Consider the following 27,843-nt stretch of genomic DNA (forward strand, 5'->3'; position numbering starts at 1 on the left):
AGACAAACAGATAGATCGAGAGAGAGAGAGAGTGTGTGTGTTGGATAGAACTTAAACAAGTCTAAGGCAAAAGCAACCTACACGCTACCGATGTACGATCTCATCGTGTGACCTTTCTCTCTCTTTTCCATCAATCCCCTTTTTTTGTTTCGCCTACAAGATCCTTTTTCGCACGGAGGAGGGATAAATAAAAGTTTCTTTACGCGGCCACAATTGTTTTATCAAACTCCTTGATCGATCATACAGACAAGTGTGTGTGTGTGGGTGTGTGGGCGTGCGTGTGTGTGACATTTTATACTTTCGCACTATAATTACATTTTTTGTAGCTCACACGATCACGCACAGCACACATACACGCTGCAGCTTAAGCAGGATCCCGCATACAGCAACAATTCATCCGTACGCTTGATCACGCCCGCCCAACAACAATCGTGTCCCCGGCGTGGCATCGTGGAACTATTTTTCCACCTTGCCAACGCCACCCATTAGCAAATGTTCGCCGGACAGAAGGCCACCGCCTCCGCCACCCCCACCACCACCCGGTTGGTGCGCGTAGTTCCGGATCTGATGCAGGGAGATCAGCTGGTTCGGGAATCCGTTCGCGGCGGCCGCGGCTACCGCTGCCGCATTCTGATTGATCGCTTTCTGATTCTGGAAGCTAATCGCATCGTACAGGTACGAGGGTGGTGCCCGCTGTTGGGCGGCGGCCAGCTGCTGCTGGTGATGCTGGTGGGCCGCCGCCAGACTGTTCAGATGCGGCGGCATCACATTGATGGGCGTGAAGGCGGACGAGTTCGAGGCGGATGAGGAGTTCGATTGGTTGTTAACGTGCTGCTGCTGTTGCTGCTGCTGCTGCTGTTGCACCTGCTGCTGGGAGTTGTGCCGGATGACTACCAGGTCTTCGCCGACGTCGTCCGCCGAGTTGGCGGAACTGCTGCTCCCGTTCAAGTTACGATGATGCTGCGGATCTGGAAAGATGGAACAGATAAGAAGCTACCATCAGGCGCTATCGCACCGCACTGTTGTTCCGTTGGAATTGGAAAACCGGGCGCACGCACCGCATTGACACGGAGGTACTTACCGTTCGCGGCGCCATTGTTCGCACCACCTGCACTGCCCGCGCCACCATTGTTGCCACCGGCATTGCCACCACCGTTCGCACCTCCACTACTGCTGAAATCGTACTGTTGCTGCTGCTGCTGCTGTTGCTGCATCGCCTCCGCTAAGCTGGCGGCCGAATCCGGACTAACCTTCGGCCAGTACGGGTGTTCCAGCCCAACCGCTGCCGCCGCGGCCGCCGCATTACCCACCACCATGCCACCCATCCGGTTCAGACCCAACCCGGCCAGGCCCGCCAGTCCAACGGCGGCTGCATCCGCCACCGCCGCCACTGCAGCCGCATTCGCACCAGCCGCACCGGCACCGTTTGGACTTCCGGCGCCACTGTTATTTGCGTTACTGTTGGCGTTACTGCTGCTGTTGTTATTATTCCCGCCAGCACCCGATCCGGCCGCAGAGTTGGCACCGCCCGCACCCGCCCCAGCGCCGCCACCGCCTCCACCACCTCCACCGCCGCCACCACCACCCGCCGCCCGGTTGCGACGCTTCTCCTCCTTTTCCGCGTGCTTCTGCATGTGCTTGGCCAGGTATGTTTCCTGCGTGTACGATTTACCGCACAGCTGGCAGATGTGCGTCTTCAGGTGCTTCGAGTCCTTGTGTTTCGGGATGTGCTCCAGCAGCGAGGCCTCATCGGTGAAGCATTTGTAGCACGAGTTACACTTGAACGGTTTGTCCGTCTGATGGCACCGCGAGTGGGACTGCAGGTTCGAGAGCTGGGAGAACGCTTTCGGGCAGCCGGGATGTCGGCATTTGTACGGTTTGTCCCCGGTGTGCGTCCGGATGTGCTGCTGCAGGTGCGACAGCTGCGTGAACTTGCGCTGACAGATCTCGCACCGGTACGGCTTGATGCCGAGGTGTATCCGCGTGTGCTGCGACAGGTAGCTCGAGTTGGCGAACGACTTCGTGCACTGGGTGCATTTGTACGGTTTGGTTTCGCGCATCTGGAGCGACCCACCGTGCAGCTCCAGGTTGGCCTTGGCGGAGAAGATCTGCAAGAGAGAGAGAGAGAGAGAGAGAAAACGCAAAACATTAGCGCATTCGCGAATTGAAGAGGATGTTTAGACCGATCGAAGAGTGTTGCTTTAGGACAGCTTCACACGAAGGATAAGAGATGCAGTGGAGTGGACACTCCTCCGCCATCGATGCATCAATACGATTGGCCTTCCTCTTAATGAGGAAAGTTCGAGTAGCGGTGTCAATGACGATTGCGGGCTGAGCAAACGAACCAAACGAAACGATCTTCTCGCTGTTGTAGCGCATTTAACGCAACAAGGTGCTCGAGAAACACTCGTAAACGCATTCGAGTAGACGTGATTGGTTAAAGCGTCTCGTTTAGGCGTGATCGTTAATATGGGCAAATATGAAAAGATCATTTAGTGTCTTCCTCTATCCCTCAATCAACAGCCATTCCATTTCATTTTAATAATTAATAGCCAATACAGCACACCAAACGGTGCTTCAATGTTAACCACACTAATTGCAAAGAGCATTAATAGCAAGTCCTCAATTATGTGGTGATCACCACCCGTTTTGGTGACCGTTGCGGAAGGACTTTGGCCAACCTACTACAGAATAGCACAGCTTGGGTTCTTGGAGTTCTTCTATGCAAAATAGTACACATTTTTGAGCAAAAGAATAATTTTTAGCCACGCTTTAATAAACCTATTAGGTTCTCCAACCGCTCACTTGATGAAGCGCGGCTAACCTTAACCTTGCTCCGCATGTTGTTTTGGTGTTGGTTTCGTGCATTCGCCATCCATCGTCAATTGGATTATTAACGAAACCACCACTCCTCCACATGTCCGAACCACCACCGAAGGAAGACAATGTCAAGGTCGTCGAATGGTCGGTAGTGCTGAAATGACTACACAGACCAGACGTTTGAAGTTCCTTCTAATGAATGTTATTAGCGGTGGAAGAATGCGGCAATGTAATGCTGGCAAAGAACATACATTGAGGTGGAATGTTTTGGTTCTCGTTGCGTTGATTGTGGGTTGACACCGAAAGCCTCCAAAGATGGGTCTCCTATTTCTACTAGACTTCAGCCTTACGTCTGTTCTTGTTGCGTACCAAAGAGGGAATGTTCCTGGCGAGGGTTGTTTTGAAAGTGGCTAGTCATCTTCGAGACGATGGGCGCGAATGTGCGTAAAGTTTGCTGGTAACGAAGCTACAAAACTCCCCACAACTAACTATATGCTCTTTGCGCCAAGGTCGTCTATGTTTCCTAGTAGAAGAAGGTAGGATAAAAGGTAGGGACAACTCAAAGCCCAGAGTATGCAAACTTCCTGGCCTTATTCTATTAGTGTGACACTAATTTAAGGGGTAAACCGAAATGAATCTAAATGAATACTTAAGCCGAACGAATGACGCCTATTTTCTGTTATGAAAATTCACAAATTCTTCAAGATGTCTGAACTTGAAATATCCATGAATGTCTGAGGACTCTTATTTTCTAACCATTCATGACGGTATGCGTCTTACAGTAAAAGTGAAGATTTATCAAACGACTCTTCTCAAAACACACACTCGCGATCACGATCACGCACGATCGTGAGTGGAAGAGAGCAAACATTATTGGGATGTTGAAAACTGGTGAAAAATTAGCTGTTATTGTTTAAGACAATCCCATTAATTGGAATCATTACAGTTCATTAATAAAGATATTTTATCCCCCTTTCAATACTCCACTAACTGTACGGATGTACACAACTTATCAACCACTTCGACGAAAGATCCGGTCAACGCAGCCGGAGGTATGAAGTGCAAATTACAACGAAAACAAAACAATTTGATGCCAAGTCGCGCGCACACACTGCTCCATCTCAGGCGTGTGATGATGGAGAATTTAAACAACGTGTTTTGTGAGTACACGGCGCTGCACCACTCCCTCCGATTATGGTTTGCCCTCTTCTCGTTGAAGTACTCGATCGCCTCCGAGACCGTGTGCTAACACTCTTCTCCTCTAAAACTTCAATTTGTCATGAAGAGGCCAAGAAGAAAAACATCCCCCCTTTGACACACACACACACATAGAGTAAAATGCAAATTGTGCGTCACACACCGTACCAAAGATCCATTTAGCTCTTGAGAATTGCGTCTGGGGGAGGGTGATGAGTTGTAGCCACAAAGGGACGAGAGAAGCGGTAGATGGACACAAGTACGTTTTGGAAGCTTTTCAAAAGCATGGCTTGAACTTGCTAAATGCTGCCTCATTTGTGTGTGATCGTGCGTGGATGATGCTGCCGCCTTCATCTTCAGCTGTTTGTTCTTCTAATATTCCTTTTCCTTTTCTTGCAGCTGAGTTCGCAAAAGAAGTTTGGTCAAATTTGTAAAATAAAACGTAAACAAAGTGAAATATTATAAAACGACCCAAATCATGGATGAGCGGGTGCGGATGGGGTAAGGTAGGTAGAGAATAAAAACCACACCTTCTTCAGCAACATAACCACCGGGGTGGTGGAGGAGCAAAAATAAACATAATTCTCTGCTCTGGGTCCTCTGTTTGTTCTCGCAACGAATACAGGGGTCCCAACCTCCGTTTGAGCAAAAGTCGTCCATTGGCGATGGCCAAATGATGTGCGGTTGATGGTTCAAATTAATTCCACAAATTGCTCACAGAATACACCGGGCCCGGCACCGTCCCAATCAACGAAAGCATTGGAACGCACCTTATTTAAAATGTTGTTTTCATTTGGCTTCATTCTTGTGGACGAGGTACCGTCTTCTTGTGTCCGGAGACATACACTGCCTTATGTGAAAAGCAGTCTAATGAAAGAATAACATTGGACGGTAATGGTTGAAGGCGTGAGATACACCGTAACCTGTTGCGGAAGCATCGAGTAGGATGATTCATAGGAATTCTCGGCTTTGATTGACAAAAGAATCTTTTTATTTTCAAAATTATTTTAACATCTTTAGCAACTATCCGTAGGAGCAGAGAAACATCTTCACATCAAGTATGAAATACTCTGTAAAAATAGTTACAATAAAGGATAAAAAGGACATGAATGTAGCTACTCGTGCATCGTGAAATGGTTTCTTGCTTTATAGGATATCATTCATTCGCAATTGAAATCTCCTCTCCAGTTCGTTTCCCTCAACTATCGATCTATAGCGCCAATAAAAGATCGCTACAGCTTCGACAGTGTGACACACGACAACTTCAAATAGAAAATGTGCTAAGGAAAATATCATCCAAGCAACCATTTTCCCCAAGCAGCAACGGGATTGGGATGCCAGCAGAGTGAGACATGGGGAGGGAACCCGTAAATCCATCGCCTTCTTCTAGATTTAAGTTGTCTTACCGTTGACGGGGAACTGCAACGATATATTTCGTATCGTTTATTATGTTTACTTCTTATTCTCCACTCGGCGCGCGCTCCACATGCTTTCCCCACGCAAAACGAACACGATCTCCCAATTCAACCCATCCACCCCATTTTCCCGGTTGCTAGTATGGAAGAAGCTCGTCAATTCTATCAATTTCTAGTGGAGCTGTCTACGATAACAGAAGCGTAAAAAAACGACCAAATCAAAATAACCAATGGCACACCAAAGTGCAGACTCCCTACAGCCCACATACACACACAGAGTGACACATCCAAGCAAACAGAGCGGCAAAGAGAGAGCCAGAAAAACTGTGTGCACGAGATGGGTGTGGGGGTGGATTTGAAGTTTGGCTGCTCGCAGACTCCTTTTCGGGGTTTCGAAGGTGGGAAATGGGTTGTGTAGGGTGGGGTGGGTTGGGATGGATGGAGGGGAAGAGAATGGAATGGGTGATGTTTTTGTTATTCTTTCATTTTCTTTTGCTGCTTCAAGCATTGCAGCAGCCCATTGCTTCTGCGTTCTCGCCCTATCCTTCACCACCCATTCCCGGTGTTGCTGAATGTTGTTTTTGGCGGATGGTTTTTGTTGTTTCTGCTGTTGTTTTGATGGTGAGTATTTTTTTTGTATTTCTTTTCCCTGTTTGCTCCACACACATTCGCCCGGTATCCAGGATGATGGCAGTGCTGCACACTACACACAACCCAGGTTACACTGCGATTCCTTCCCTCGATTAAGGTGGCGGCGTGAAACGAGCGATGGAGGGATATTTTATGCCTTTTTTTTGTTTTACTTTAATCTTTTTGTTTCTGTTGATTTTGAAACCTTCTTTACATTCCAGCCTTCCGCGGGGAATGAATGTATGAGTGTGTACATTTTTTATCATTGTGTTTATAGGTGTGCAGAAGTATATTTTTTGGTGCTTTTTTGCAACCGTTTTGTGTTGTTTTTATTTTTTATCCCTAACCTCTGCACTGTTTTTATTGATAGAAAAGAGTTTTATGAGTGTTTTTTTTTCATTCTCCTTTTCAACTTAAAACGCACATGGAGATGGTGCGGATGGGATGGGAATGCGTAAATCATGCTAAAAATGAATTGCATACTCAAATGGCGAAATGCATTGTATAAAAAGAGAAATATGCAACCAACAGTCACACAAATTGTATGCAGTTGCATATAGCCGCGTGTGTGTCTGTAAGCACACGCCTGGAAAGTCACCCCCCCAAACAACAATGGGGAAGTTTTCATCGTCCTGTTTTATTCTACAGGATTAACGCACGATGGGGGAGGGAAACATCCTTTTTTTCTCCCTCTATAGATTGCATCCCAACCAAGTTCGCGTTGTAGTACAGGAAACGTTACAGAGCCGCAACTGCATTGGCATAATAATGGAACGAAATTATTCATGTGTGGTTGGAAGTGTGTGTATGCACTAGATACAACACAATGTGTGCACCGTGATTTTGAAGAGGAAACTGAAGGAGCACCAGTCGAATAAAATAGTTTAAACATTCATCTTTCGCCGTTTGCACTTTAGAAACCATTTTCTTCTTCCACGCAACTCACCTTCACATCAAGATCATCCGATTCTTCACTCTTTTCCCGTTTGACCGGTAGTGCGGTTGGTTGTATTTTGCCCTCCTCGGAGGTCAGCAAAAGTTGCCCAAATACTGGTGCCATTGTTGTCGAATCAATCGGACACACGGGACACACTGAATTTATCTACTTGTGTAACACAATTTCCTTATCATATAAGGAATTTCACCAATATCTTAATGATCTTTGCTTCACTTATAAATTATATTATTGCACTTTCTTGCCTAAATATCGCGCCTTCTAGCCAACACTAAATAACCCGCGCGGTCTCTTCACCTTCAGCCCCCGGCACACGAGAACGACGTTTGGTTTGTTATTGTTTCTCGGATGAAATGAGACGAACGTTGTTGTTTTTGTTCCACTTTTTTGCTGCTGCTGCTGCTGCTGCTGCTCACGCCCGTCAACTTGCTAAGCGGGAATTACTTCGCGCATTCGGCACCATCAACACCGTTACTGGCCACAGCATCTTCACGCCGCAACACGCACTTGTGCACGCTGCAAAACGCACCGAAACCATTTTGATACATTATTTTAATACCAGTTAGAAGATTTATCACAAAAAGGCTGCTGTCAAAAATTGCACACCCGAACAAAGCGAATCGTAGCAGGCGAGTGTGTGTTGCGTGTGGTGTGTGTGCGCGCGCGTTCCGTCCTTGGGTCCAACAGAGACGCGAGAAGACCGTCGTCGTCGGTGCTCTCGGTACGGGAAAAAAACTCTCACGTGCGAAAAACCGGCCACACACTCGCACGCACACACAACACACAGCTTCACTTTTTGTGGGTGTCATGATGGGTCGCGCACGGATCTCTCTCTCTCACTCTCTCTCCTGCTCTCGCGCGCGCATTTGAGATTTTGGCTTCCCGGAGATTTTTTGTGCCTGACACACGCTCTCTTGTAACAACACACAGCGCGCGCACAATTCAATTCAAAAAAAGAGACAGACATTTTTTATTCACGCTCTTTTTGGTAGTGTCGCGGACTTTTGGGGGTGCGACTACCATCCCACACACACACGAAGCAGTGGGGTGGATTGGGAGAGGGTGGCATTCGGTAACTCATGCGTTTTGCCGCTCACAGAATCGCGCTCGTGTACGCCATTTGGTTTTTTGCTCCAACGCGCGCATAAACACACACACCCGCACACAAAATTCGCTTTGATTTTCATTTTTTCGATAGTTATCAGCTTAATTTCTTTTGGCAAATAGTTATTTAATGGCCCATTTATTTACTTTGATTTTTAAAATAAATGTTGCAAAAATTGTAACATTTTTTAATAGTAAAGTTGATTGTTTGTCTCATTAAGGGAGCACAGTCTTTGCGAAGGTGGCGGTGATCGCAACAAATAAACAGGTTAATGTAAAATTCGATTACATTCGCCTGAAGCGAGCCACACAACAGACATAAAAATAAACAGTTGATACACATTTTGGTCACAAATTAAACTCCTCCGAAGTCAAAGTATTCCGCGCGCTTCAATTTTGGCACGTCACACGACGAGTCAATAGCAATGATAATAATAATAATACACACACACAGTCAGACATTCTTTTTTGGGCACTTAACGCTCTACTACCAGGATCATTCATTCGCCGTGCATGCACACGGCGACAAAAAAAACACATTATTCAAGTAAACAGACGACGTATTCTGCTAACTAAACTCATCATACGCACACGCACACACATTTCTGCAGCCACACGCATTGCAAACGAGCCCCGTCGCGGAATAAAAAATCCACACACACACAAACCCCGTTTTGGCAGCGTGCACGCACACACCCATACAACCGTACGCACAGGTTCTTTAAAGTGCGGGCGACACAGACGTGAAACGGGAGAAAGGAAACGAGAGGAACAGCGACGAAAAAAATTGCCGAGTTGGTTGGAAAAAGCCCCCTTTGACCGTTTTATTTCCACGAAAATGATTCCCGCTTCAAGCTAAACAAAACTAATGCACACGCACACACACACCCACTCACGGGAAACGGCGAAAAAAAAGGAAAACACTTTTTTTCTCATCTACCGAATGCGGCGATTTTTTCATCTTCTCGCCTACTGTGATCTGCGCGGGAGAGAATGTGTGATGTTGGTGGACGGTGTCTGTGAGTGCTGGTGTGTGCCTGTGTGTGCCAGTACTTTTTTATATTTTATTAAGGGGGGCTAATTTTTGCTCCCCCCGCAACGAATACGAAGAGACAATTCACGAAATACGAAATTCAGTCAAAAAAGGGAATATCCTTTCTTTTTCTGTTCTGATTGCTTGCTTGCGTTCACATCCAGCGACACACGCACAAATTAATCGTAATCGGGGATTCCTTCGCCAAAAAAAGAACGTCACACACAGTGGAGCACAGCGCAACGGAAAACCGAAACAAAAACGGGCATCCCGCGAGATAAACAAACCGAACTGGATGCGAAAGTATTGCAGTTGCACTTTGATTACATTTGCCGTGGAATCATCATCACGTTTTTTTGCGTAACTAGAATTTATAACACACAAAAAACACTTGACGCGAGGCTACAGACGAGAAAAACACATCCGCACGCTTCGGAAAGGCGAAGAAAAAAGAAAAACTTTTTGGTGTGTGCGGTCACTTTTTTGATCAAACGCACACAGCCAAAGTGCCGTGCCGAGTCTTGGTCGGTAACGGGTAAAAGCGAGACGGAACAACTTGCCGCACTGCTCGAGAGCACTTTGCTCGAAATGGTGTTGGGCGATCTTTTGGCCACAATCTCGCATGATTATTCTCACTGTGAACGTGGCATACGCTCACTGCTCGAACGGGGCACGCTCACGCCGCTCGACTCACCCGTCTCACTATCAGAGATCGCGGTGAGATGAGAGTCTCGCGATGGCGCTCACGATTAGAGACTGAAAGCATGTCCGATTTTTTTTTGTGGTGCGGCGATTTTTTTTGCTGATTTTAATGTTTGGCGGAATGATGTAAAAAAGGTGTTTTTTTTTAGTTTTTTACAATATTTAAAAAAAGTGATTATTTTAAAATTGCATGTTGTTTTTTTCCGAACGAAAATTAATAACGTTAAAATGTTTAAACGATGATTCAAATTTACAATTTAGCACACTAAACATTTTCTTGTTGATTGCATTTTCCGCACGCACCTACACACATACGCATAAAGTCCATCTTTAACATCATTTCCAAAAGCGCGCGCACGCCTCCTGTACGTTGGAGCAAAAGCAAACCCCCGCATGGGGGTTTTTAGCAGATTCTTTAATCGACCATCTCTTATGTTTTTTTGGTTTAAAGATTTTTCATCGGTTCAAAAGGCCCCCCTCCCCCCACCCGTCGAATGTGAGCAACAAGAGCCGAACACCATCGAAAAGATTTGCTCCGTGTAGCATATTATGTACAACACAGTACTCATTGCCACCTCTCATTGCCAGATGTCCTAAAAAAGCCCCGACCGTCAGGGGTGGCAGGGAAAAACCTTTTTGGCAAAATATAAGGGATTTTCCCAGTTTACTTGCGTCTTTTTTACGTAAAAGGGGACAGGCACACAAACACACGCACACACATATATACAGGCAAAAGAATTACCGGTGTGCGGGTCGGTCACACACTGGACAGGGCTAAGCCATAAGGAGAGTTGATCGGAAGTGTGGAAGTGGAACGGACAGAGGGGGAAGAAGAGTGGACGCGAAGTGCAGGGACTAAAAAAGGACGCTCGCTGTGGCCTGGCCTGCACAGGACGACAACGGAATGTTTGCAAAATAGTCCGAGAGAAAACGGGCCAGAGTAAAAAAAACACATAAAACCGGCCGTTAAGGTTAGGTCCGAAAGGTTAGGGAAGAAGGGCTACCTTTTTTGTATATGTGTGTGTGTGCTTCGAAGGTTTCGGATAAAATAGGGACGGTTTTTTCCCTCCTTTTTTATTTTTTTGTTCAATTCGGCACAACTCGAACCGTCTGCCCATTCTCAGCAATCATTCGGGTTCCGAAGTGCTTGTTGAGCCTGTTTTGCTAGTGCGCCTTGTGAAAATGTAATGAATTCCCCTAAATTTTGTCCACTAAAAGCAACCGAAAACCCAAGACCGAGAATGAATTATTTAACATGATTTTCTTTGAAAATAATATGTTGTAAGGCATTAGTGCGAAAATGTACCGTACAAAAACAGTAAAATTACATTATCATGCCCGGTAAAGCCCTATCCGCGTCCGATAAAACCCAACACATCGCCGATAATGTTTACCTTCTCTGCGGCTAATCAGTGACCAGTGAAATAAGAAGAAGAGCAGCACAACCGAAATTCCTAAATTTACATACTGCAGTTCGTTGCAGAACACCGTGCGCACGATTTCCCGCAGGGCAACGAACGATAATGGCACCCAAAACCAAAGCCAACAGCAGCAGCAGCAGCAGCACCAGCGAAATACAGCGAAAAGTGAGCAAAAATTCTTCCCCGAAAAAAAATCAAACTTCCACGTTGAAGGTTTTCCTGTTCTTTTTTTCTTCTTTCGAACTGGCCCTCCTCAGTTCAGGTTGTTCTCCCTTTATGGGCCCTTCATCCTTCGGGGCGCGAAAAGACTTCACGTCGAATCATCTCTTCTTCTCTCTGTCTCTCACGGTTCCCATTCCTCCCTTAAAAAATGCATAAAACCGCGAAAATCTGCACACACGCACACGGGGCTCTTCTCGCCCGCTATACTTATATACAGTTGCTCAAATTGGCATCCGTACACGTGGTAGTTTTTTTTAGGATTTTCGATTGTAAAGCAATTTTATGAACAAATTCATATGGTATGAAAGAAACACAAATACAGCACAGCCTTGGTAGTGTAATAAACAATTGTAAAAAATAAATAAATTAAGCATTTGATGTTTTTTAATAATCCTAAAGAAAACTCTAAAAAAATTAGAATATAGCAAAACATTCTTTTTCAAGTTCAAGACAAGAACCACTTATCGTGTGTTTGGTGGCAACTTTAAAATGCGAGGCTCAAGTCTCTTACTTTATAGACCTCTTGGCTAGGTATTCCCCAAACAATGTCTAATATTAAGGTCTAAAGAAGCGGTCATTGTGTTGATTTTTGATCATATCTTAGTCCCAGATAGTTTTAGTGTCTAGAATTTTGATATTAACTTCTTCTTGCTCGTGGAAAATGTCAACAAATTAGTATTCTTTTCTGATAACATCAATAAAAATAAAATGACATCTACATTCATAAACAGGCATTGTAAATTAGGTAAAGAAATTGACAATCAAAACGTCACGCTCAGGTGTACCGCCAACAGTTTGACCAGCTGTACAACTTTACCAAAGCAAAGCAACAACAACCAAAAAAAAAACACCCCGCGATAAAAGAAAAAGAAACCCCTGTCAAACAAAAAAGAAAACCGGCAATCGACAAGAGAGAATCTCCACTTTCGTTTCGGTGTCGGTTTCTTCCTCTTCTTGTGCTCTTCCTGCGTGTTACTTGCGTGTCGCGCGAATGTCTTGTTTCGGAGCTTTCCGTGCACCCTGCTCCATCCCCTCGCTCACGTGTACCAACCGCCCCGCTTGCGTGGTGATGGTGGTATAAGGGTAGGTAAAGTACAAAGGCAAGAAAAAAAGTGTGTATTACTCCACCACCATCCCGCATCACCCAGCACATCGTGCCAACCGCCAACGCAACGCATCATTCATGCGCGGCGCTCCATGGAAAAAGTGGCGATTTTTTCTGGTTTTTTGAACCCGTTTCTTTCTCGTCAACTACCCCCAAAAAAAATCATCGCGTTTTTTTGGTTACGTTAGTGGTAGTAGGCTGTTCCTATCCGTCTCTCGTTCTTTCGCGCTCACTATCTCGTTCTCCCTGACGCGGTGAATGCGTGTGCGCGCGCGCGCGTACATACACTGTCACTTGTAGCTCAAAAAAGGCCGAAAAAATCAACTTTTCCCCGCGCGCTTGGCGTGTGCGAGAGCAGGGTGGTGCGATAGGGGTGTGCTTTTTTTGCTTCTTCTTTACAGCCAAAAAACTGCTGCCAAACTTCCCTTTTTTCCGATGCAATTTTATTTTGCAGCATGATTCACACACACACATACAGCCTCATGCACATCTGCATCGTCATATAACACCCAAAAATTGCATTTCCCGAGTTGCATGCATGCGTGGCATCCTTCCCCTATTCGGTGTTGCCCCTGTACAGTGTGCTTCTAAACCGCTATCATCCCCATCATCATCGTCATCACCAACATCATCGTTATAATACAACAGCAAACCACTGAAAAAAGCGAACCCGCACTTTATGCATCAACTCCCTTCCTTTAACTTGTTCCCTCCCTCCCCGGTCGAATCCAAACCCACCCTCGAAGAATTGGAGAAAATCTCATCAAACGCACACACACACATAAAGGGGGTAAGAGGGAATGCACACCGGGTGGCTAGATTACCCGAAAAAAACGCATTCATCCATCCCAATGCGCCTGCTTTGATAGTTTTGCTTTTTTTAGGCCATTCGCCATCCATCCCTCTCCTTCTCACGCACCACACACACACACTTTATAGCGGGTTTGTGGACCAACGCACACATATACACGCATGAGTCGCGAAACCCGCCGAAAATTGCAATTTTTCTTTTTCGGCACTGTTCGGGTGTTTGTGGGGAAGAAAAAATCATTCTTTGTCACCATCAGATTTTGGTGCGCTACAATGTTGTCACGGCGAAGAAGGTGGGAAGGACAAGAGGCAGCCAGGGGTTGTGTGGCGGGGAGCAGGTGAGGGAGAAGAGAGGGAAGGTGGAGGACTTCCTCCACATCACGCGTGTCCAACATAGCGAAGGTTTTTCCGTGCACCGTTGAGCAACCGGCAGCAGCAGCAGCAGCAGCAGCAGTAAAAAATACACACACCGCAACTGACCGACAAAGAGAAGCTGACGTAATGTGATGCGCGATTTTGGGGAGTGAAAAAAGCAATAGAGGCAAAGAACAAACGAAAAAGATACACCAGCCGAACCAAAACGTACTCCAGACGCATATGGATGGGGAAGGCAAAGCGACACAGAGAAACAAAAACAAACGAAAATGTCGGGAAATGCATGCTGTGAACGTGGAGCTATTGCAGTTAGAATACATACTTTCGGCGAGTACGTAGTTCTGTATGAGAAAATGTATGTTACTGTACTGATCGCTCGACATCATACACAAGAATTTCGTAGAGTGTGATCTTATGCGATAAATAACTGTTCACTGGAGGATCACTGAAGCAAACCAATCGGTAAGGTATGAATCAATAACATCCCCAGTCTGGGTTCAAATCTTAATTAGGAACCCTCTCTCATATACTGTTCAATTGATCTTTTCAGATATCTGGATATAACTGGTTGAAGATGGATCAAAAAGAGTCGAAGAGAACGACTACATTTGATCACTCATATTTGTCCAATCTTTCCATGCCCATCTTAAGAAGAACTGTTGTCTATCTAGATCATCAAGCAAAAAAAAGATGTTTCTTAGACAAGACATTCGTTCTCGGGAAGTCAATTCTGACACATCCTATGGTACACAAAAAGGTTGTTTTTTTTTTGTACCACGGGGAATACGATCTAATAGTGCAAGATATAACACTTTCCATTAAAACGAAGCGGAAGTCGCGCCAAGACACAGCAACACCATTCATCTACTCTAGCCAACTCTCCTTCCATTGAGATGGAGCACAACAGTGGCTTATGTTTTTTTTCCTGTCATTTATAGACTCGAAACAACCATGCACGGCGTTGGTAAGAATGAATCGGGACCCGACGAAGTTGCGACGCTGCCTGTTAAGCAACCGTAAAGCAATTAAACATAATCCTCGTGGTCGGAAGTAGGTAACGCAAAAAAAAAAATAGCGAGCTTCGAGTGTGTGTTTTTTTGGGCGGTATTTACTGCTCACGTTTCGCTAATTGTACGAAAATATGCTTATTTGCTAAGCGGTGAAACAGTCGTCAAGAATTGGGGGGGAAAAAAAGAGCAGAACTCCAAAATGTGTGTCCAGTTTGTACACATGTGCGAAGCACTAATACTTTACGGAACACGAATGAAATGATTCATTGAACGAATGTCGGGAACGGACTTACTTGCACAGTAAGCCGAACGGTTGACGTATATTTTTGCATTTAAGCTCACTAGGAGGGAACCTAAAGCAAGCAGCAAGGAAGGCACACCGTGTTACAGGCCGAGCTCACACAAGTGTCATCCAAGTGCCGTGTCCAAGCACTGGTTCATTCACTTGTTGCTCCGTTGGCGCCTTTGAGAGCTGTAACTAACAAAAACCAAAACTGCTAATTGTTTGCCCAAACTCATTGCTACTCTTCTGTTCGTATTGCCCACCGAACATGTTGCCCTTCCGTTTGGAGTGCTGCACTCAGCAATAAAAGACAACATTCAATTATCGATATTTTCACAAGCGGTTTGACGATGATGACGGGAGGACGGAAACGTACATGAAACTCGGCTGCACTTTTGGCGGTTCTAAACCGAAGCTCCAAAGACAGCGAAGACAGCGATTAAAATTGATGCACCGAAAAGTAATTCCCTGGCCCCTTTTGGTTTAGTCTGTGCGTAAATTGAATTATAACGCAAACATATCAGCACACGACAACCACGTTCAACACTAATGATACAACACGCTTCCTTCCTTCCAATTGCTCCCTTTTTTTTACGTTGGAACACATGTTTTTCGGTGCGGAGACTTAATGATCTTGCGGCTATCGTCGTTGGCCTTAATGAGATTTCGATCTTTTTTGCCTCTGCCTTGCCTGCACCGAATCCTGACGCTACTGCCGCAAGACACATGCACCCGAGAAACAGGATCAGTAATTTGTAGAACTTTAACTACTTTCGTTGGCGGTCATTAGTGCACCCGGGAAGTCCGTCCGGCAGCGTAAGACGCACCACCGGGCGCACACATTTTTATTCCGTGTCGGTAACTTTTCGGCTATCTAACTAGAAAATTTTAGCACACTGCGCGATGGGCAAGCAGTTCCGTTAACACGTGTCAAGCGGTGTTTCATATATTCTGGCCCGAAAAAAATTATAATACTTTCGCCCCAAAACACGACACACACACTCAATTCCCGCCCTGGTTACACGAGGTGTTTCTTTTCCTGTTTTTCCTGGTTTCCGTTTCTTGCATTGGACGGCATGCAGGACGAAATACCACTGACGTCCGATCGGTTGGACGCGTGGCTTCGACTTATAAAAAGGCATAAATCAAGCGATCCTGAGTGAAGATCCGCATGAGGTTCTTCTTTGGTAAAAGTCCCGCCGAATATCGCGGAGCCAGGCAGAGAGAAGGAGAAAAAAAGAGAGACGGTAAGAGTGCGTGGATATGATCATAAACATGTCCAACGGAAGGGCCCCCGGAAGGCTGAAACGCCATTGCAATTACTCCAGAATGTGATCTTAAAGCCACCGGTCTGGTAGCTTTTGCATCTGCCTTCGATTAGGGCATGGAAAAGTGGAGAAGCATTGCCGATGTTTTTGGGGAGGAATTGCAAACAGGGAACCCATAAATCATGCACACTCGCTGAACTGTCGTTGCCGGTGTGGCGTGTGATCGTACGGTACACGGACATCACCGACATGGTTGAGAATTGAAATCATGCAAGATTGCACCGGCAAAAGACGTTGCTCAAGATTTTAATGCACGATATGTGAGGGCGAAATAATGGCGATGAGCGCAAATTGAGTGGTGAAGGTAATTAAGTTTTATAAAAACGACACACTTCCAGTTGCCGATGAGGTTGGTGTGTGACTCAATCTAATTACGATTGACCGAGGATCCTCTCCAAAAGAACATAAAATAAATAACAAACCAATCGACCTCATGATACCCGTCAGGTAACACATACTTAAACCATCCTCTAGATGAGGTGCGATACAAAAGGACAATCAAGCAGAAGATGGGAAATGGGCGGTGAAATCATAAAAATTAATTCTGACAACTTCTTTTTCGGAATTCGTGCGAATCAACTTCACGCTGGAACGTGGATCAAGAAGTCCTTTCTTACCATTCTTTTCCGTTTGAAGTTACTCCTCTGTGTCTGATCCTGGTGATACATCCCCTGGTGATACAGTTTACAGGGACCTCCACAGAAGGGGTTGGTCGAGAATATAATGCTTAATTCGATAGTGGAACATCGACCATCGTGGCGGTAAACGATGAAGATGATGATTATGATGAAAAATTACAAACCTCATTAAAAAGCGCAAACAAGTGCACAATATCACATGCGCGAAAAAAAACGACCCATAGAAGGAAAGATACACCCCATGGAGTGGAAGCGTTGGTCTCCCAAAAACCTTTGCACAAAGCAGAAACGGCATAAAACCGAAGCGAGAAATATCGTCTTTTGATAGCGTACAATTTGCGTATCACGTTATCATGATCGTGCGTTTCGCTTTGCTGCCTTTCACCGTGTGTCCCCACATTCTCGGGAACCATTTGGAGAAAGCATAATGGGCGGTGTCCTTACGATCAGCATGATGCTCCAGCTGACTGTCAATCACCAGACGCCAAAACAAAAAAAAATAAAGCAACAGAACGGATGAACTGAACCCGTTTGCGAGCAGATTCATCCCTACCCTCCCTAAAACGGATCGTGCACCGTGCGTCTTGCCGCTCGTGTGCTGATCCTGCATCGCGCGTTCAGGTGCCTATCATCATTTATTATCGGCACGTCCAACAGGGCGTCCAGAGGCTCTCAAGGCTTCAAGGGAGCGAGACGACCGATAACGTCACCTGGTTTCGCCGTCACACAAGGGCACAACTAATTGCGAAAAGATGTTAAACGGTACGCGAATATGCTAAGCAGACAAACAGCAGTGCGCCGCATCATAAATATGGACGCGGTGAGAAGGTTTTCGATCAAAAGGCGCACACGGAGCGTAAGTTTGAGGGCTTTTAGTTGGTAGGTCCATTCGCGTTACAGTAATGCAATTAGATTCACTGGTAAAAAGGGGTATAATTTGGATGCGCAAAAGTGTAAGCTGATAATTTGTTTTATCATCTATTGTAATTAGAAATTAATGCGATCGTATCATTCGGTGGGGATTTGTTTTTGTTTTACACTGTGCTGCTGTGGGATTGCCACTTGATATTAAGAAACCCAAGGCGCACTATGCCACAGTTTTTGGAAGGACATAATTAACTTTGAGATTTTTAGGCTCTAGCTCTGTCATGTCTGGCTTTCTTTGACTTAATTTACCCGTAGCTAGAAAGTCAGTCCTGCGTACGGGGTGGGAGTTTGTCACGGTTCTGGCGCGTGGAGACCGGCACCACTACTAAATGCACCCCCATTGGCCCGCCCCAATTCTATAGTTCTTCATTCAAGAATTAGTGATCCTGATCCTGAATGATTCTAAGTATCACGAATTCCCTAGCGCCCCTATCGGCACCAATTGATACTAGTATACAATTTCCCAGGACACCGCTACTCAAGATCTGGTCAGTTATTATTGGGTTGCAATAGCTGAGATCGAAACACTGTGCTCCAGAATAGGAGGACCTGATGTACCTTATATCAACTGCCACTACTATCAATAGATGAGAGTATCATAGTGATCTTTCAGATCGCTCGAATGTAACAAATATCCAAAACACATCTCCAAATACATCAAAACAAATAATCTTAAATGCTTGGCGTAACATTAATTAAATAAATGTATAAATTCGGTTAATAATACTACATACCTTTTTGCGACCTTTTCCATATCTCTGTAATAAAGGAAGTAAAGAGAAGAAAAAAAACATTATCATTACGTTATTATTACGCAAAAAACTGTTGCAAGTGAATAATTAAAAACTTTGATGAATTGTTGTAAATTCAAGTAAAGAACACATATCTGTTTATCAATTAGCTAGTTCAATCAATTATTTCAAAGTAATCGCGGTCGAGCATAGCTAAACGATGAAACATAAAAGCATATTATCACCTACCACAACAGCACAGCGGGGTGATGGTATCAACCACGCAGAGACGCTTTCATATCAAACAAAACCCCAAACGGGCGTGGACGCAAAAACCTGGTGGTTTTATATATGGAAAAATGTTGCACCATTATACTTTTTTTTACTGTAGGTAACATAAAAAAAAAACAGCGGCTCGTTATTATTTTGCTGCAGCTAACCACATGAAGAGTAGGCAATAAAACTGGAAAAAAATATCAGACACACAGTTGGAAAAAAAGGAAAATCTGTGTTCAATCAGATAGTAACGAAAAAAGGCATTTTGTTGTTGTTTTGTGTTAGGATGTGCAGATGCAACACACACATTGTCCTTTACGTGCGTCTATGCTTATTTTCATTATTTGATTTGCATTTTTCATCCTCATGATGGGTTGGAGTAAGCAACGAGGGATGGATGTGGGGTAATGTTTAATGATAGAGTTTTTCATTATTTTCGCCTTGTTGTGTGTGTGTGGTGTGGGAAATAGATTTTTTATCCGAACAATATCATGAAGCGCAATGTTTAATCATATAGATTAAACAATAGAAATAGGGGGAGTTTTTATTTTTAGTTTAAATCTTTTAAAAGGTTTTTTTATTTTATTTCGATATCACCAAAGGCACAAATAAATTGATCTTAATCATTAAGAATAAATAGAAACAAAATCGAAACATTAACACATGTTAAAAATGCAACTTTTACATCAATTTTCTAATGAAATAATGTTCAATTTAGAGTTATGCTTTTTATGTTACACAACAACAAAAATGCATAACTCCACTGCACCGTTTTGCACTTGCATCAAAAGGTCAACACAAATAATTACTCCTCCCCCCACCACCTCGTTTTGTATCCCTTTTCCGGAACTTATCTGTCCATGATAGATGTGTTTGTGTGTGTGTGTTTGTTCCGGGGAGTGTTGGTGGTGTTTTTATTTCGTTTTTTGCTTTTTAAATCACGATTGTTTGTGTCGCGGTTTGATGCTAACACAGTAATGATGTACACGGGAACCGCGACTTATTTTTCACAATTTGTGTTTTCCCCTTTTTTCCCCACCCCACCCACCCTTCGTCACATCATCCGGTGCATCCTTTCTCATGCACATCATTTTCGATGACTGCTGTGGATGACGGACCGATAACATAATAAAAATGCTGTTGAGTTTTTGCTTTTTTTTGCTTCTTCTCCCCACAGTTCAATTAGTTTTTTTTTTATTTTCACGCAACACCCCCAACGCATGTTTTTTTTGGTTTTCATTACCTTCACCAGCCCTCCTTCCCTACGTCCCTCTCGTTCTCCTCTCATGCCGACATAATGGTTGGTGACGAATCGGATGAATCAAACATCAACTGGAGGTTCAAACCCCAAAACCACACGTGGCCCATGGGCCACCCCAATCGGCAACATATCCCCCCTCCCCCCCCCCATTCCACACGTTGCATATTATGATGCACTGAGGGATGACCATTTTTTTTACCAATTTAACATCCCAATCCTTTTGAACGTACCGCCGACCGACCTTTGACCTGTGGGTGCACTTTTTTTTTAAACCGCAGATTGGCTCCGGTTGGTTTCGCAGCCGTGTTCCGTTGGGTTTCAATTGTTTCCACGTGCTCACCACCAACACGATGTTGGATTGGTTTTGTACGGTTGCATTATTTTTATGTGTTACGCAAAATGTGTTCCACAAACCAGAAGGGTGCTTTTAATGTGTGGTACTTTTAGTTTTCGGTGATTGGTTAATTTAACTTTTTTATCCGTTTGTTTGCTTTTTTGTCTATTTTTTTCGTTATGCTTCTAGTGCAGATGATTAGCGATTGTGTAATGTGTGAAAATGCCAACGCTAGGAAATGGATGCATTTTTTAGCAAATTATTCAAAAGTATCACAACCCCCGCGGCAAAAGCCAGCGCACGGCGAGTGCAGCTCGGAATGCAAAACGAGTCCTGAGTGCACCGATTATTATGGAACAATAAATATAAAACCATTCCACCCCATAATTGATTTAATTATAAAGCTTAGAACTAGGCCTCGATCAGCAACCGCAAACCACACGTAAACATAAAAAAGCGCACACACACTCACACACAAAAACAAAATAAAATAACATAAATCCATTGCAGCTCCAGCATTTTCCAAGGCTAGGCGCGGCACGGGGGCACTGGGGAGGAGCACTACATTTATTAATAACATCATTTGTCCGGTCGTGAGCCACCCGCCATAATATGTCACCGGGTTCTAACCACAGCCAAATGTCGCCTCACAGCACGTTCGGTGGAGCATGTGATTTTTCATGCGATTGTGATTGCGGGAAATTAAAATTTTATGCATTCGCCCATATGCATCACAACATTCTCGGACCACCCTACCTAACCCCCACCCCCCTTCAAAAAAAAACATTCCTTTCTCCTCTCAGTGCGCTTGGGGTTGATGGTGGCTAGCGGGTTAGTGGTGTTTGGCAGCAAAAATTGTAAATTATAAAACATTAAAAATAAAAATCAAATATCCGGTCCACCGCCACAGAGATTTCTGTTGCCTTGTCCAGTGTTGTCCTGTGGTTCCCAGAACAAAGCTGATTAGGCTTTCTGGTTGATTGAAAATCGCCAGTGGTTGATGAAGCAGCAAAATTAAAAGTTAAAAAATACAAAATCTCGTTGTGAAGTGCACAGAGAACAGACATAAACGGTGTATTGTTAAAGGTGCACGTACACGTATTGCAAACGTTAGAGCATTTTGGTACGAATACACAAGTGACAGAAGAGGACACTTTTGGGTGATTTTTGGATGATTTTGCAACTGTTTGTTCAACCGATTTCCGGTCAAATGCTAATTTTTTGGCCTACATTGGGCAACATCTTCGGCCACGACCCGCTCATCAGTAAATTAGCAATCATCAATCGACAAAATGGAAATCACACCGTTTAGGTTAGTTTATTAGAAACAATTTTCCCTTAATTTCCAATAATTATCCAATCATCGTACGCGGGATTTAATAAAAATACCAAAAATTGAAACCATTTTGAAGAAAGAAAAAGATAAATTGAGATGATGAGGAAGGTTACGTACGATGACAGTAAAAATTGTGTTAATTTTAAATATTTAAACTATCGTTTTTAAGATACAATGTCCACCGGCTTCGAGATAATTGCACTTGACGTCTCATGAGCTTCGTGTAAAGTGAACAATAAAGTAAACACATTTAAAACATTCTTCAGAACCACCAACATCAAATGCCAAAGTATGCGTCGCGCACAAAACACGAATCGAAAATAATAACTCACGAGTGTTCGGTGACAGTTGATAGGGCGATGAAGCATAACCTCCGTGAAAATGTCGAAATGTCTATCTCCAGTGGACCAAATCATTATCAGCCAACCGAAAACAGTGTACCCGCGGTTCATGAAGCTCTTTTAATCATTGTCAACAAAACTGGCCAACACATGTGCGATCGGGGCTCTGACGGTTTAGCGTTTAATGATTTGGCCAGCACTACGCTCTCTGCACAAATTAGTCACCTTTTGGCCTGTGTGCAGGAAATGGTCCTTCTGCTGCTGCTGCGTAATCAGCACACAATTTCCGGTACATTTTCGGTACAGCCAAGGCATCGGTTACGGGTGATAGAGTTGGGCACATCCCCGCGGGATAGGTCAGCGCAAATTGCATGCATTGGAAGCGTTAGATTTATGATCGATCAATGAAACTTAGGGCTGCAGATTTAGGGTGTTGATGAGTTTGTAATCAAGAACATGTCACCCTTTTCTACCATCTTCGATCCATAATGTGGTTTACGTTCGAAAAAAGACGCAAAGTATTAGAAAAAGCTCTCCCCGAATTTAACTCTTCCCGCCGTATAGATCGTGCGTGAGGCGAAAACACGATCACATCTTCACACATCCACCGCGCACATTACTGCGCACGAGCGTGACACCGTCGTAAAGGAATTGCGGCGCGGTACGTTTACAGTCGCGGACAAACTTCTTGACCCTGAAAACCGGTCTACGCTCTCTGCGCAATCTTCCATGCCCAATACCCTTATTCTCGTGGCGGCGGTACGCTTTAGAAGGTTTGGGGTGTTTCTTTTTATTTCGGGTGGCCGTTAGATGGACGAACGCGCGCGTTAGAGTGAGAGATCGCTGCGGAAAAGAATCGCATCGTGGCTTAAGAAGCGGACCTGGCTGGCCAGCGGCTACGATGGGAAGATGTTGGACACTACCGAAGGGTTTTTCTCCATGGGTGTAATTGTTTACGTAAAACGAGCACCAAGAAAAGACGTCGAAATTTTCGTCTGTTGCGTAATATTTGTTGCTTAATGTGTGAATACGGCCCCGTATGCAACCATTTTACAGACTTCTGCTACTTTAACATTAACCTTTTCGGCTAACATTCGGCGCAAGAAGCAAGCAGAAAACGAACCAACGCACACACAAACTTCCGGATAGAATGGTCGACGATGAAGTCAACGATCGCGGGTTGCAAGATCTCTGCTGTTCGCAAAAGCGCAACCAAATGGTGCGCGCGAGGTCATGGGAAGCAGCCAAAGCTTCAGCCGACTTGCATCCACACAATCCCAATGCGCCGTGTGACCTAGAGATCCACAAATTCATTAACGGGTGGGGGATTTTCGAGAACCAGCAGGCGGGATGCCGGTTGGATCAAGATACGGCCCCAAAATTGATGGTGATTAGGGGGGCTGAGTTTGCAGGCTGAGCGCGCACTGTGAGCCGCACTTCCTAGCAGATCGGGCCCCTCGAAACTGACGTTTGACATTGGACAAATTGCGCGAGTTCATCAATCGGTCGATGCGGAGACCCAGACATGCGACTGGGTGCCACTCAGTCGTGTCCAAGACCCTTCTCTTTTTTTCGACGGCGGATATCTTTGTAGCGTTGCTACAGAGTTCCAAAATATTCGTACCCCAAAACGAAGCAAGCCTGTGCTATGGGAGAGCTATCGGACGCAAATGTCATGACCAGGAATCGTAATATGCAGATTTGTCGACATGTCCATATGCCCGTACATCCGCGAATGATTTACAACCGTGGAAAAAGGCTGCGGTCGAAGATGCACGCACTTCTGGCGCATTTTGCGCACGCAATATCATTAGAACGATAAGCCAGGGAACAGGGAAGTGCAATTGGACGAAAGGCAATCGGACCCTTGGGTGGGGGGATTTTAACTTAATTAATTCCAGCGCACAACGAGCATTACGCCACCGTGTAGTAACGCGTGATTTGAGAAGCTTGGGCGAGCTTTTCGTGACGGACCGCAACAAACCGTAAGGGCGATAGCTTAACAGCACACAGAGAGAGTACGCACTCCTGCTGGGCCCAAGATTTATGGCCGATTGCATGATATTGAGATTTGGATTATTAATTAGCGTTCAAATCATACATTGGTTGCGTTCGTTCGTTCTCGGCTAAGGGGCACACCCTATCCCATCCGATGGTTTCTCATTGGAGGGCTCCCAAGGAGAAGGCACCTTAGAATGGGAAAAAGGACCAACCAAACACACACACACACACAGCCCCACTCGATAGAGGGGGAGAGGGGAATAGAATGGACCTTCACAGTGAGTGAGTGATGGGAATTTTTGAAATCCTCGTTCGCTTTTTTTGCCATGATCGAAATGCAATTGCTCATTTTTTCCAGTAGGCGGGGAAAATGCAAAATGAGCCTCCCACAACGATTTTCCCCCGTGGGCTCCATGAACAGCAAACAAAAAAAATGGTAGTGCGTGTCCTTCCACAACTGTTCTTTGTTGTTGCTGGTGTGTGTGTTTTTTTTTGTTGTACAATTTTGCAGGATTAGGAACCGCCCTGTTTTCGGTCGGCAGTAGATTGCAATGGAACGAAAAGTGCAACATTTAGCATTGTGTGCATTGTTGCGAATGATGCAGCATTCCTTCCCGCTCTAGCGTACGGCCGCTTTTCACGCCATCAAACACTTTCCATTGTCTGAAACGCACTGCAACTGAACTTTTCCAGTGCCGTTGTGGGGTCTATGGGAGAAAGCAACCGGGACGGTTGAAACAGCAACAGGCATGAGAGAAACACAATCCTACCCAATCGTACGTGTGGAGTTTGAATTTGCGTTATAGGTAATTATAATTAAAATATGCTAATTATCGCTTTTACCGGCACGATCTAGCCCCCAACCCCCTTTATGGGGGGAGGGATGGGTGATTCGCCTAGGGTGGCGTTACGGGGGTGAATTGCTCGAGTGCCGCTGGGCATCAGCTTCCATTAACATGGAAATCGATAAAACATACATTGAAGCGATGGTTGGATAGTGCCGTGGCTAAAACAGAACAAACAAAAAAAAAATAGGCTGCCCTTCTTAATAAGTACATCTTAATGTGCGTCTTCAAGCTGTACCGCGATACGAACGGAGGGAAGTCATACACTGATCGTAAGCGCCGTTGGCTCAACCGGTGGTCAGTCACAGCTCGGGGGCTGCTTTTATTTTCCCACCCGTTAAAAAGGGTGCATAACATTACGTGCGAGGCGCAATGCAACATGTGCATCATGTGAGCGCACTGCAACATGGCGCGCGCAGTATGACAGTGAACAATACGCACCACAAAAACGATGGGGAGCCCCACGCTAGTAGGAGGAGCTATTAACGGATTTTCCACCCCGTTGAGAACTAATCGCTCCAACTAGAGGCATTTTCCCGCCTTTTTCATGCTGGTGCCCATCTCCAAAGGTAGGCGAAGTTAGTTTACATTGGACAAAGTATTGGTTCTAATTGACTCCACTGGATTACTTCACCTCCAGGACAAGTACCAAGAAAAAATCGAATATTGGAAAATGAGGCAGTAAATATCACCCAATAATTTGTTTTCTTCAGATTTCAGACCTCCGACCTTCAGATTCGATCTCCGGACGATTATCTGAAGATGTACTGCGTGTTCGTCCAACCGAGAAATTCAAGAATTCTTTACGCCACGAAGTGACGGCACATCATGTTGTGCTCGTTTTTTTGATAGACCAAAGACGATCTGATCGTACGGTAACGTATCTCTGAACGCACGTGATGCGCACGGCACTACCAGAAAAACGTCCTGGCGAGAAACGTCACAACAACGATCGGATTGGAGTGGATTTATTCCACATTCATTCTTCGGGTTTTTTTGATAACTAATAATCGCACTGGAAGGAAAGAATCGTCAAAGCAATCCGCTGTGGTGTCCGGACACTACGCATCGTGCGAAGAATTATATGGAGTCGCCCTCTGATAGTAATAGGCGTCTAAGACGGTCGTCTTTTCAGTCGACACCCGAAACATTGATAACAATTCAGAGAACATAGAGAAGCTGTTAATTATTTTTCACGAAACGCAATACACCAGAAAACTCTTCTAATCTGTTCATGGTAAAATGCTAATTAATTAAACTCAACTGCTGCTGATGATGTGCTGTGTTCACTCCCTGGATCGGGTTGGTTTTTGATGTTAGTGATGGGGTTGGTTATAGGATTTCAAAGGCATTCCGAAGCAAACGCTCATTACCACTTATTTTTGGCAATTGGTGAGACATATCATTGGACCTCCTTGGTGGCCTCGTTTATTGAAACAAAGCGTGAATGTACACCATTAAAATTAATAATGCAAAACGCACATCATTCATAAAGAGTTCTAAAACCAATTCCTAAAGTATTTGAAGTAAAGATCCTACCTTCACAGGTTCTGCCATCTGCGTCTCAACGATCGCTAGGGGCGTTGGAGGTGTGGACGGGGCACTGTAGTGTGGAGGTTTGTGATCCTCCACCATGCGCAGATCTGTTTCATGGTTGTTGTTGTTGTTATTATTGTTGCCTGTTCGATCGTCCAGCAGATGTGGCGGGCCGTGCTGATGATGTTGTTGCTGTGGTTGTTGCTGCTGTTGGTGAGGAATCTGCTGCTGCTGGTGTTGCTGATGTTGCTGCTGCTGCTGCTGCTGCTGTTGCTGCTGCTGCTGCTGATGATGGTGGTGATGCTTCTGGACGACGGCATAGTCGATCAACCGATCGTTGGTGGCATTGGCGCGCAGATCGCTGATGTACGGTTTGTAGTCGTGTACGAGTGCCGATCGAAGGTCGGTACCGTTGCCAACGGCGGCCGCGGCATGCTGCAGTGCGTTCAGCTGTCCCAGCACGCCCCGTTCGTTCATCGAGCGCAGCTGATCGATTGACCGGTGGATGTGGCTGTAGTCACCGGTCGGTATCTCCGCCATGAGCGGAGAGTTGTGGTAGTCCAGCCCGCCACCGGGCCGGTACTCGATCGTTCTGCCCTCCAGCGTGCTACCGGCGTTCGGATGATGGTGATAGGGATGCTGTAGCGAGAGAATCTTGGAGCCGTTCCGTGGGTCCGTGATGTCGAAACCTGCCCGAAGGGACACGTCCCTCCAACGTCTGCAATGAAGTGCCCTCTGCCAGCAACCTTTAGAACCTGATCACTACACACGCGGACATACACTCACTCTGCATGAATCATACGAGCCGCAGAACTACACTACCGGGCACAAACTCACACAATCGCACAAGGGAGGGGGGAGGGGACAACACTTCCTGTCAAAACTTCTAGTGTTTTTGATAGGCCAGACGTGGAAATGCGCGATATTCCCGATGAAGACACCGAATACTGCGCTTTTGTTTTGCTTTTCGCGTGGGTCACAGCCCGGATTGCATTGACGCTTGCCGATTTATGTCTCACGTTTTGCGTACGCGCAACTCACATGTCACATACACACACGACGCGCGTGCTGCACCTCGCGGGTTGTTGTGTTTGCCTTCCTTATCCTTCGAGCCGTGTGACTTTTTTTTCCGGCGGGTGTGTCTCGGCTGATCCGCGTCTTTGCGTTGTCTGAAAAAAACCTTTTGCCAGTTCAGTTCTGCGGAGAA

General features: G+C 45.2%; 1 protein-coding gene across 1 annotated transcript; it reads right to left on the bottom strand.

Annotated features, from left to right (window-relative positions):
• LOC128304207 (zinc finger protein squeeze) lies at positions 1–27,332 on the bottom strand. Its single transcript, XM_053041372.1, has 4 exons — positions 26,640–27,332; positions 18,710–18,733; positions 1,082–2,108; positions 1–968 (listed from the first exon to the last, which is right to left on the bottom strand). The coding sequence occupies exons 1-4, from the start codon at positions 27,174–27,176 to the stop codon at positions 457–459; spliced, it is 2,100 nt and encodes a 699-aa protein (XP_052897332.1). The 5' UTR covers positions 27,177–27,332; the 3' UTR covers positions 1–456.
• Positions 27,333–27,843: the final 511 nt, after the last annotated feature.

Source organism: Anopheles moucheti, chromosome 2 (genome assembly GCF_943734755.1).
Source record: "Anopheles moucheti chromosome 2, idAnoMoucSN_F20_07, whole genome shotgun sequence".
NCBI classification, from domain to species: Eukaryota; Metazoa; Arthropoda; class Insecta; order Diptera; family Culicidae; genus Anopheles; species Anopheles moucheti.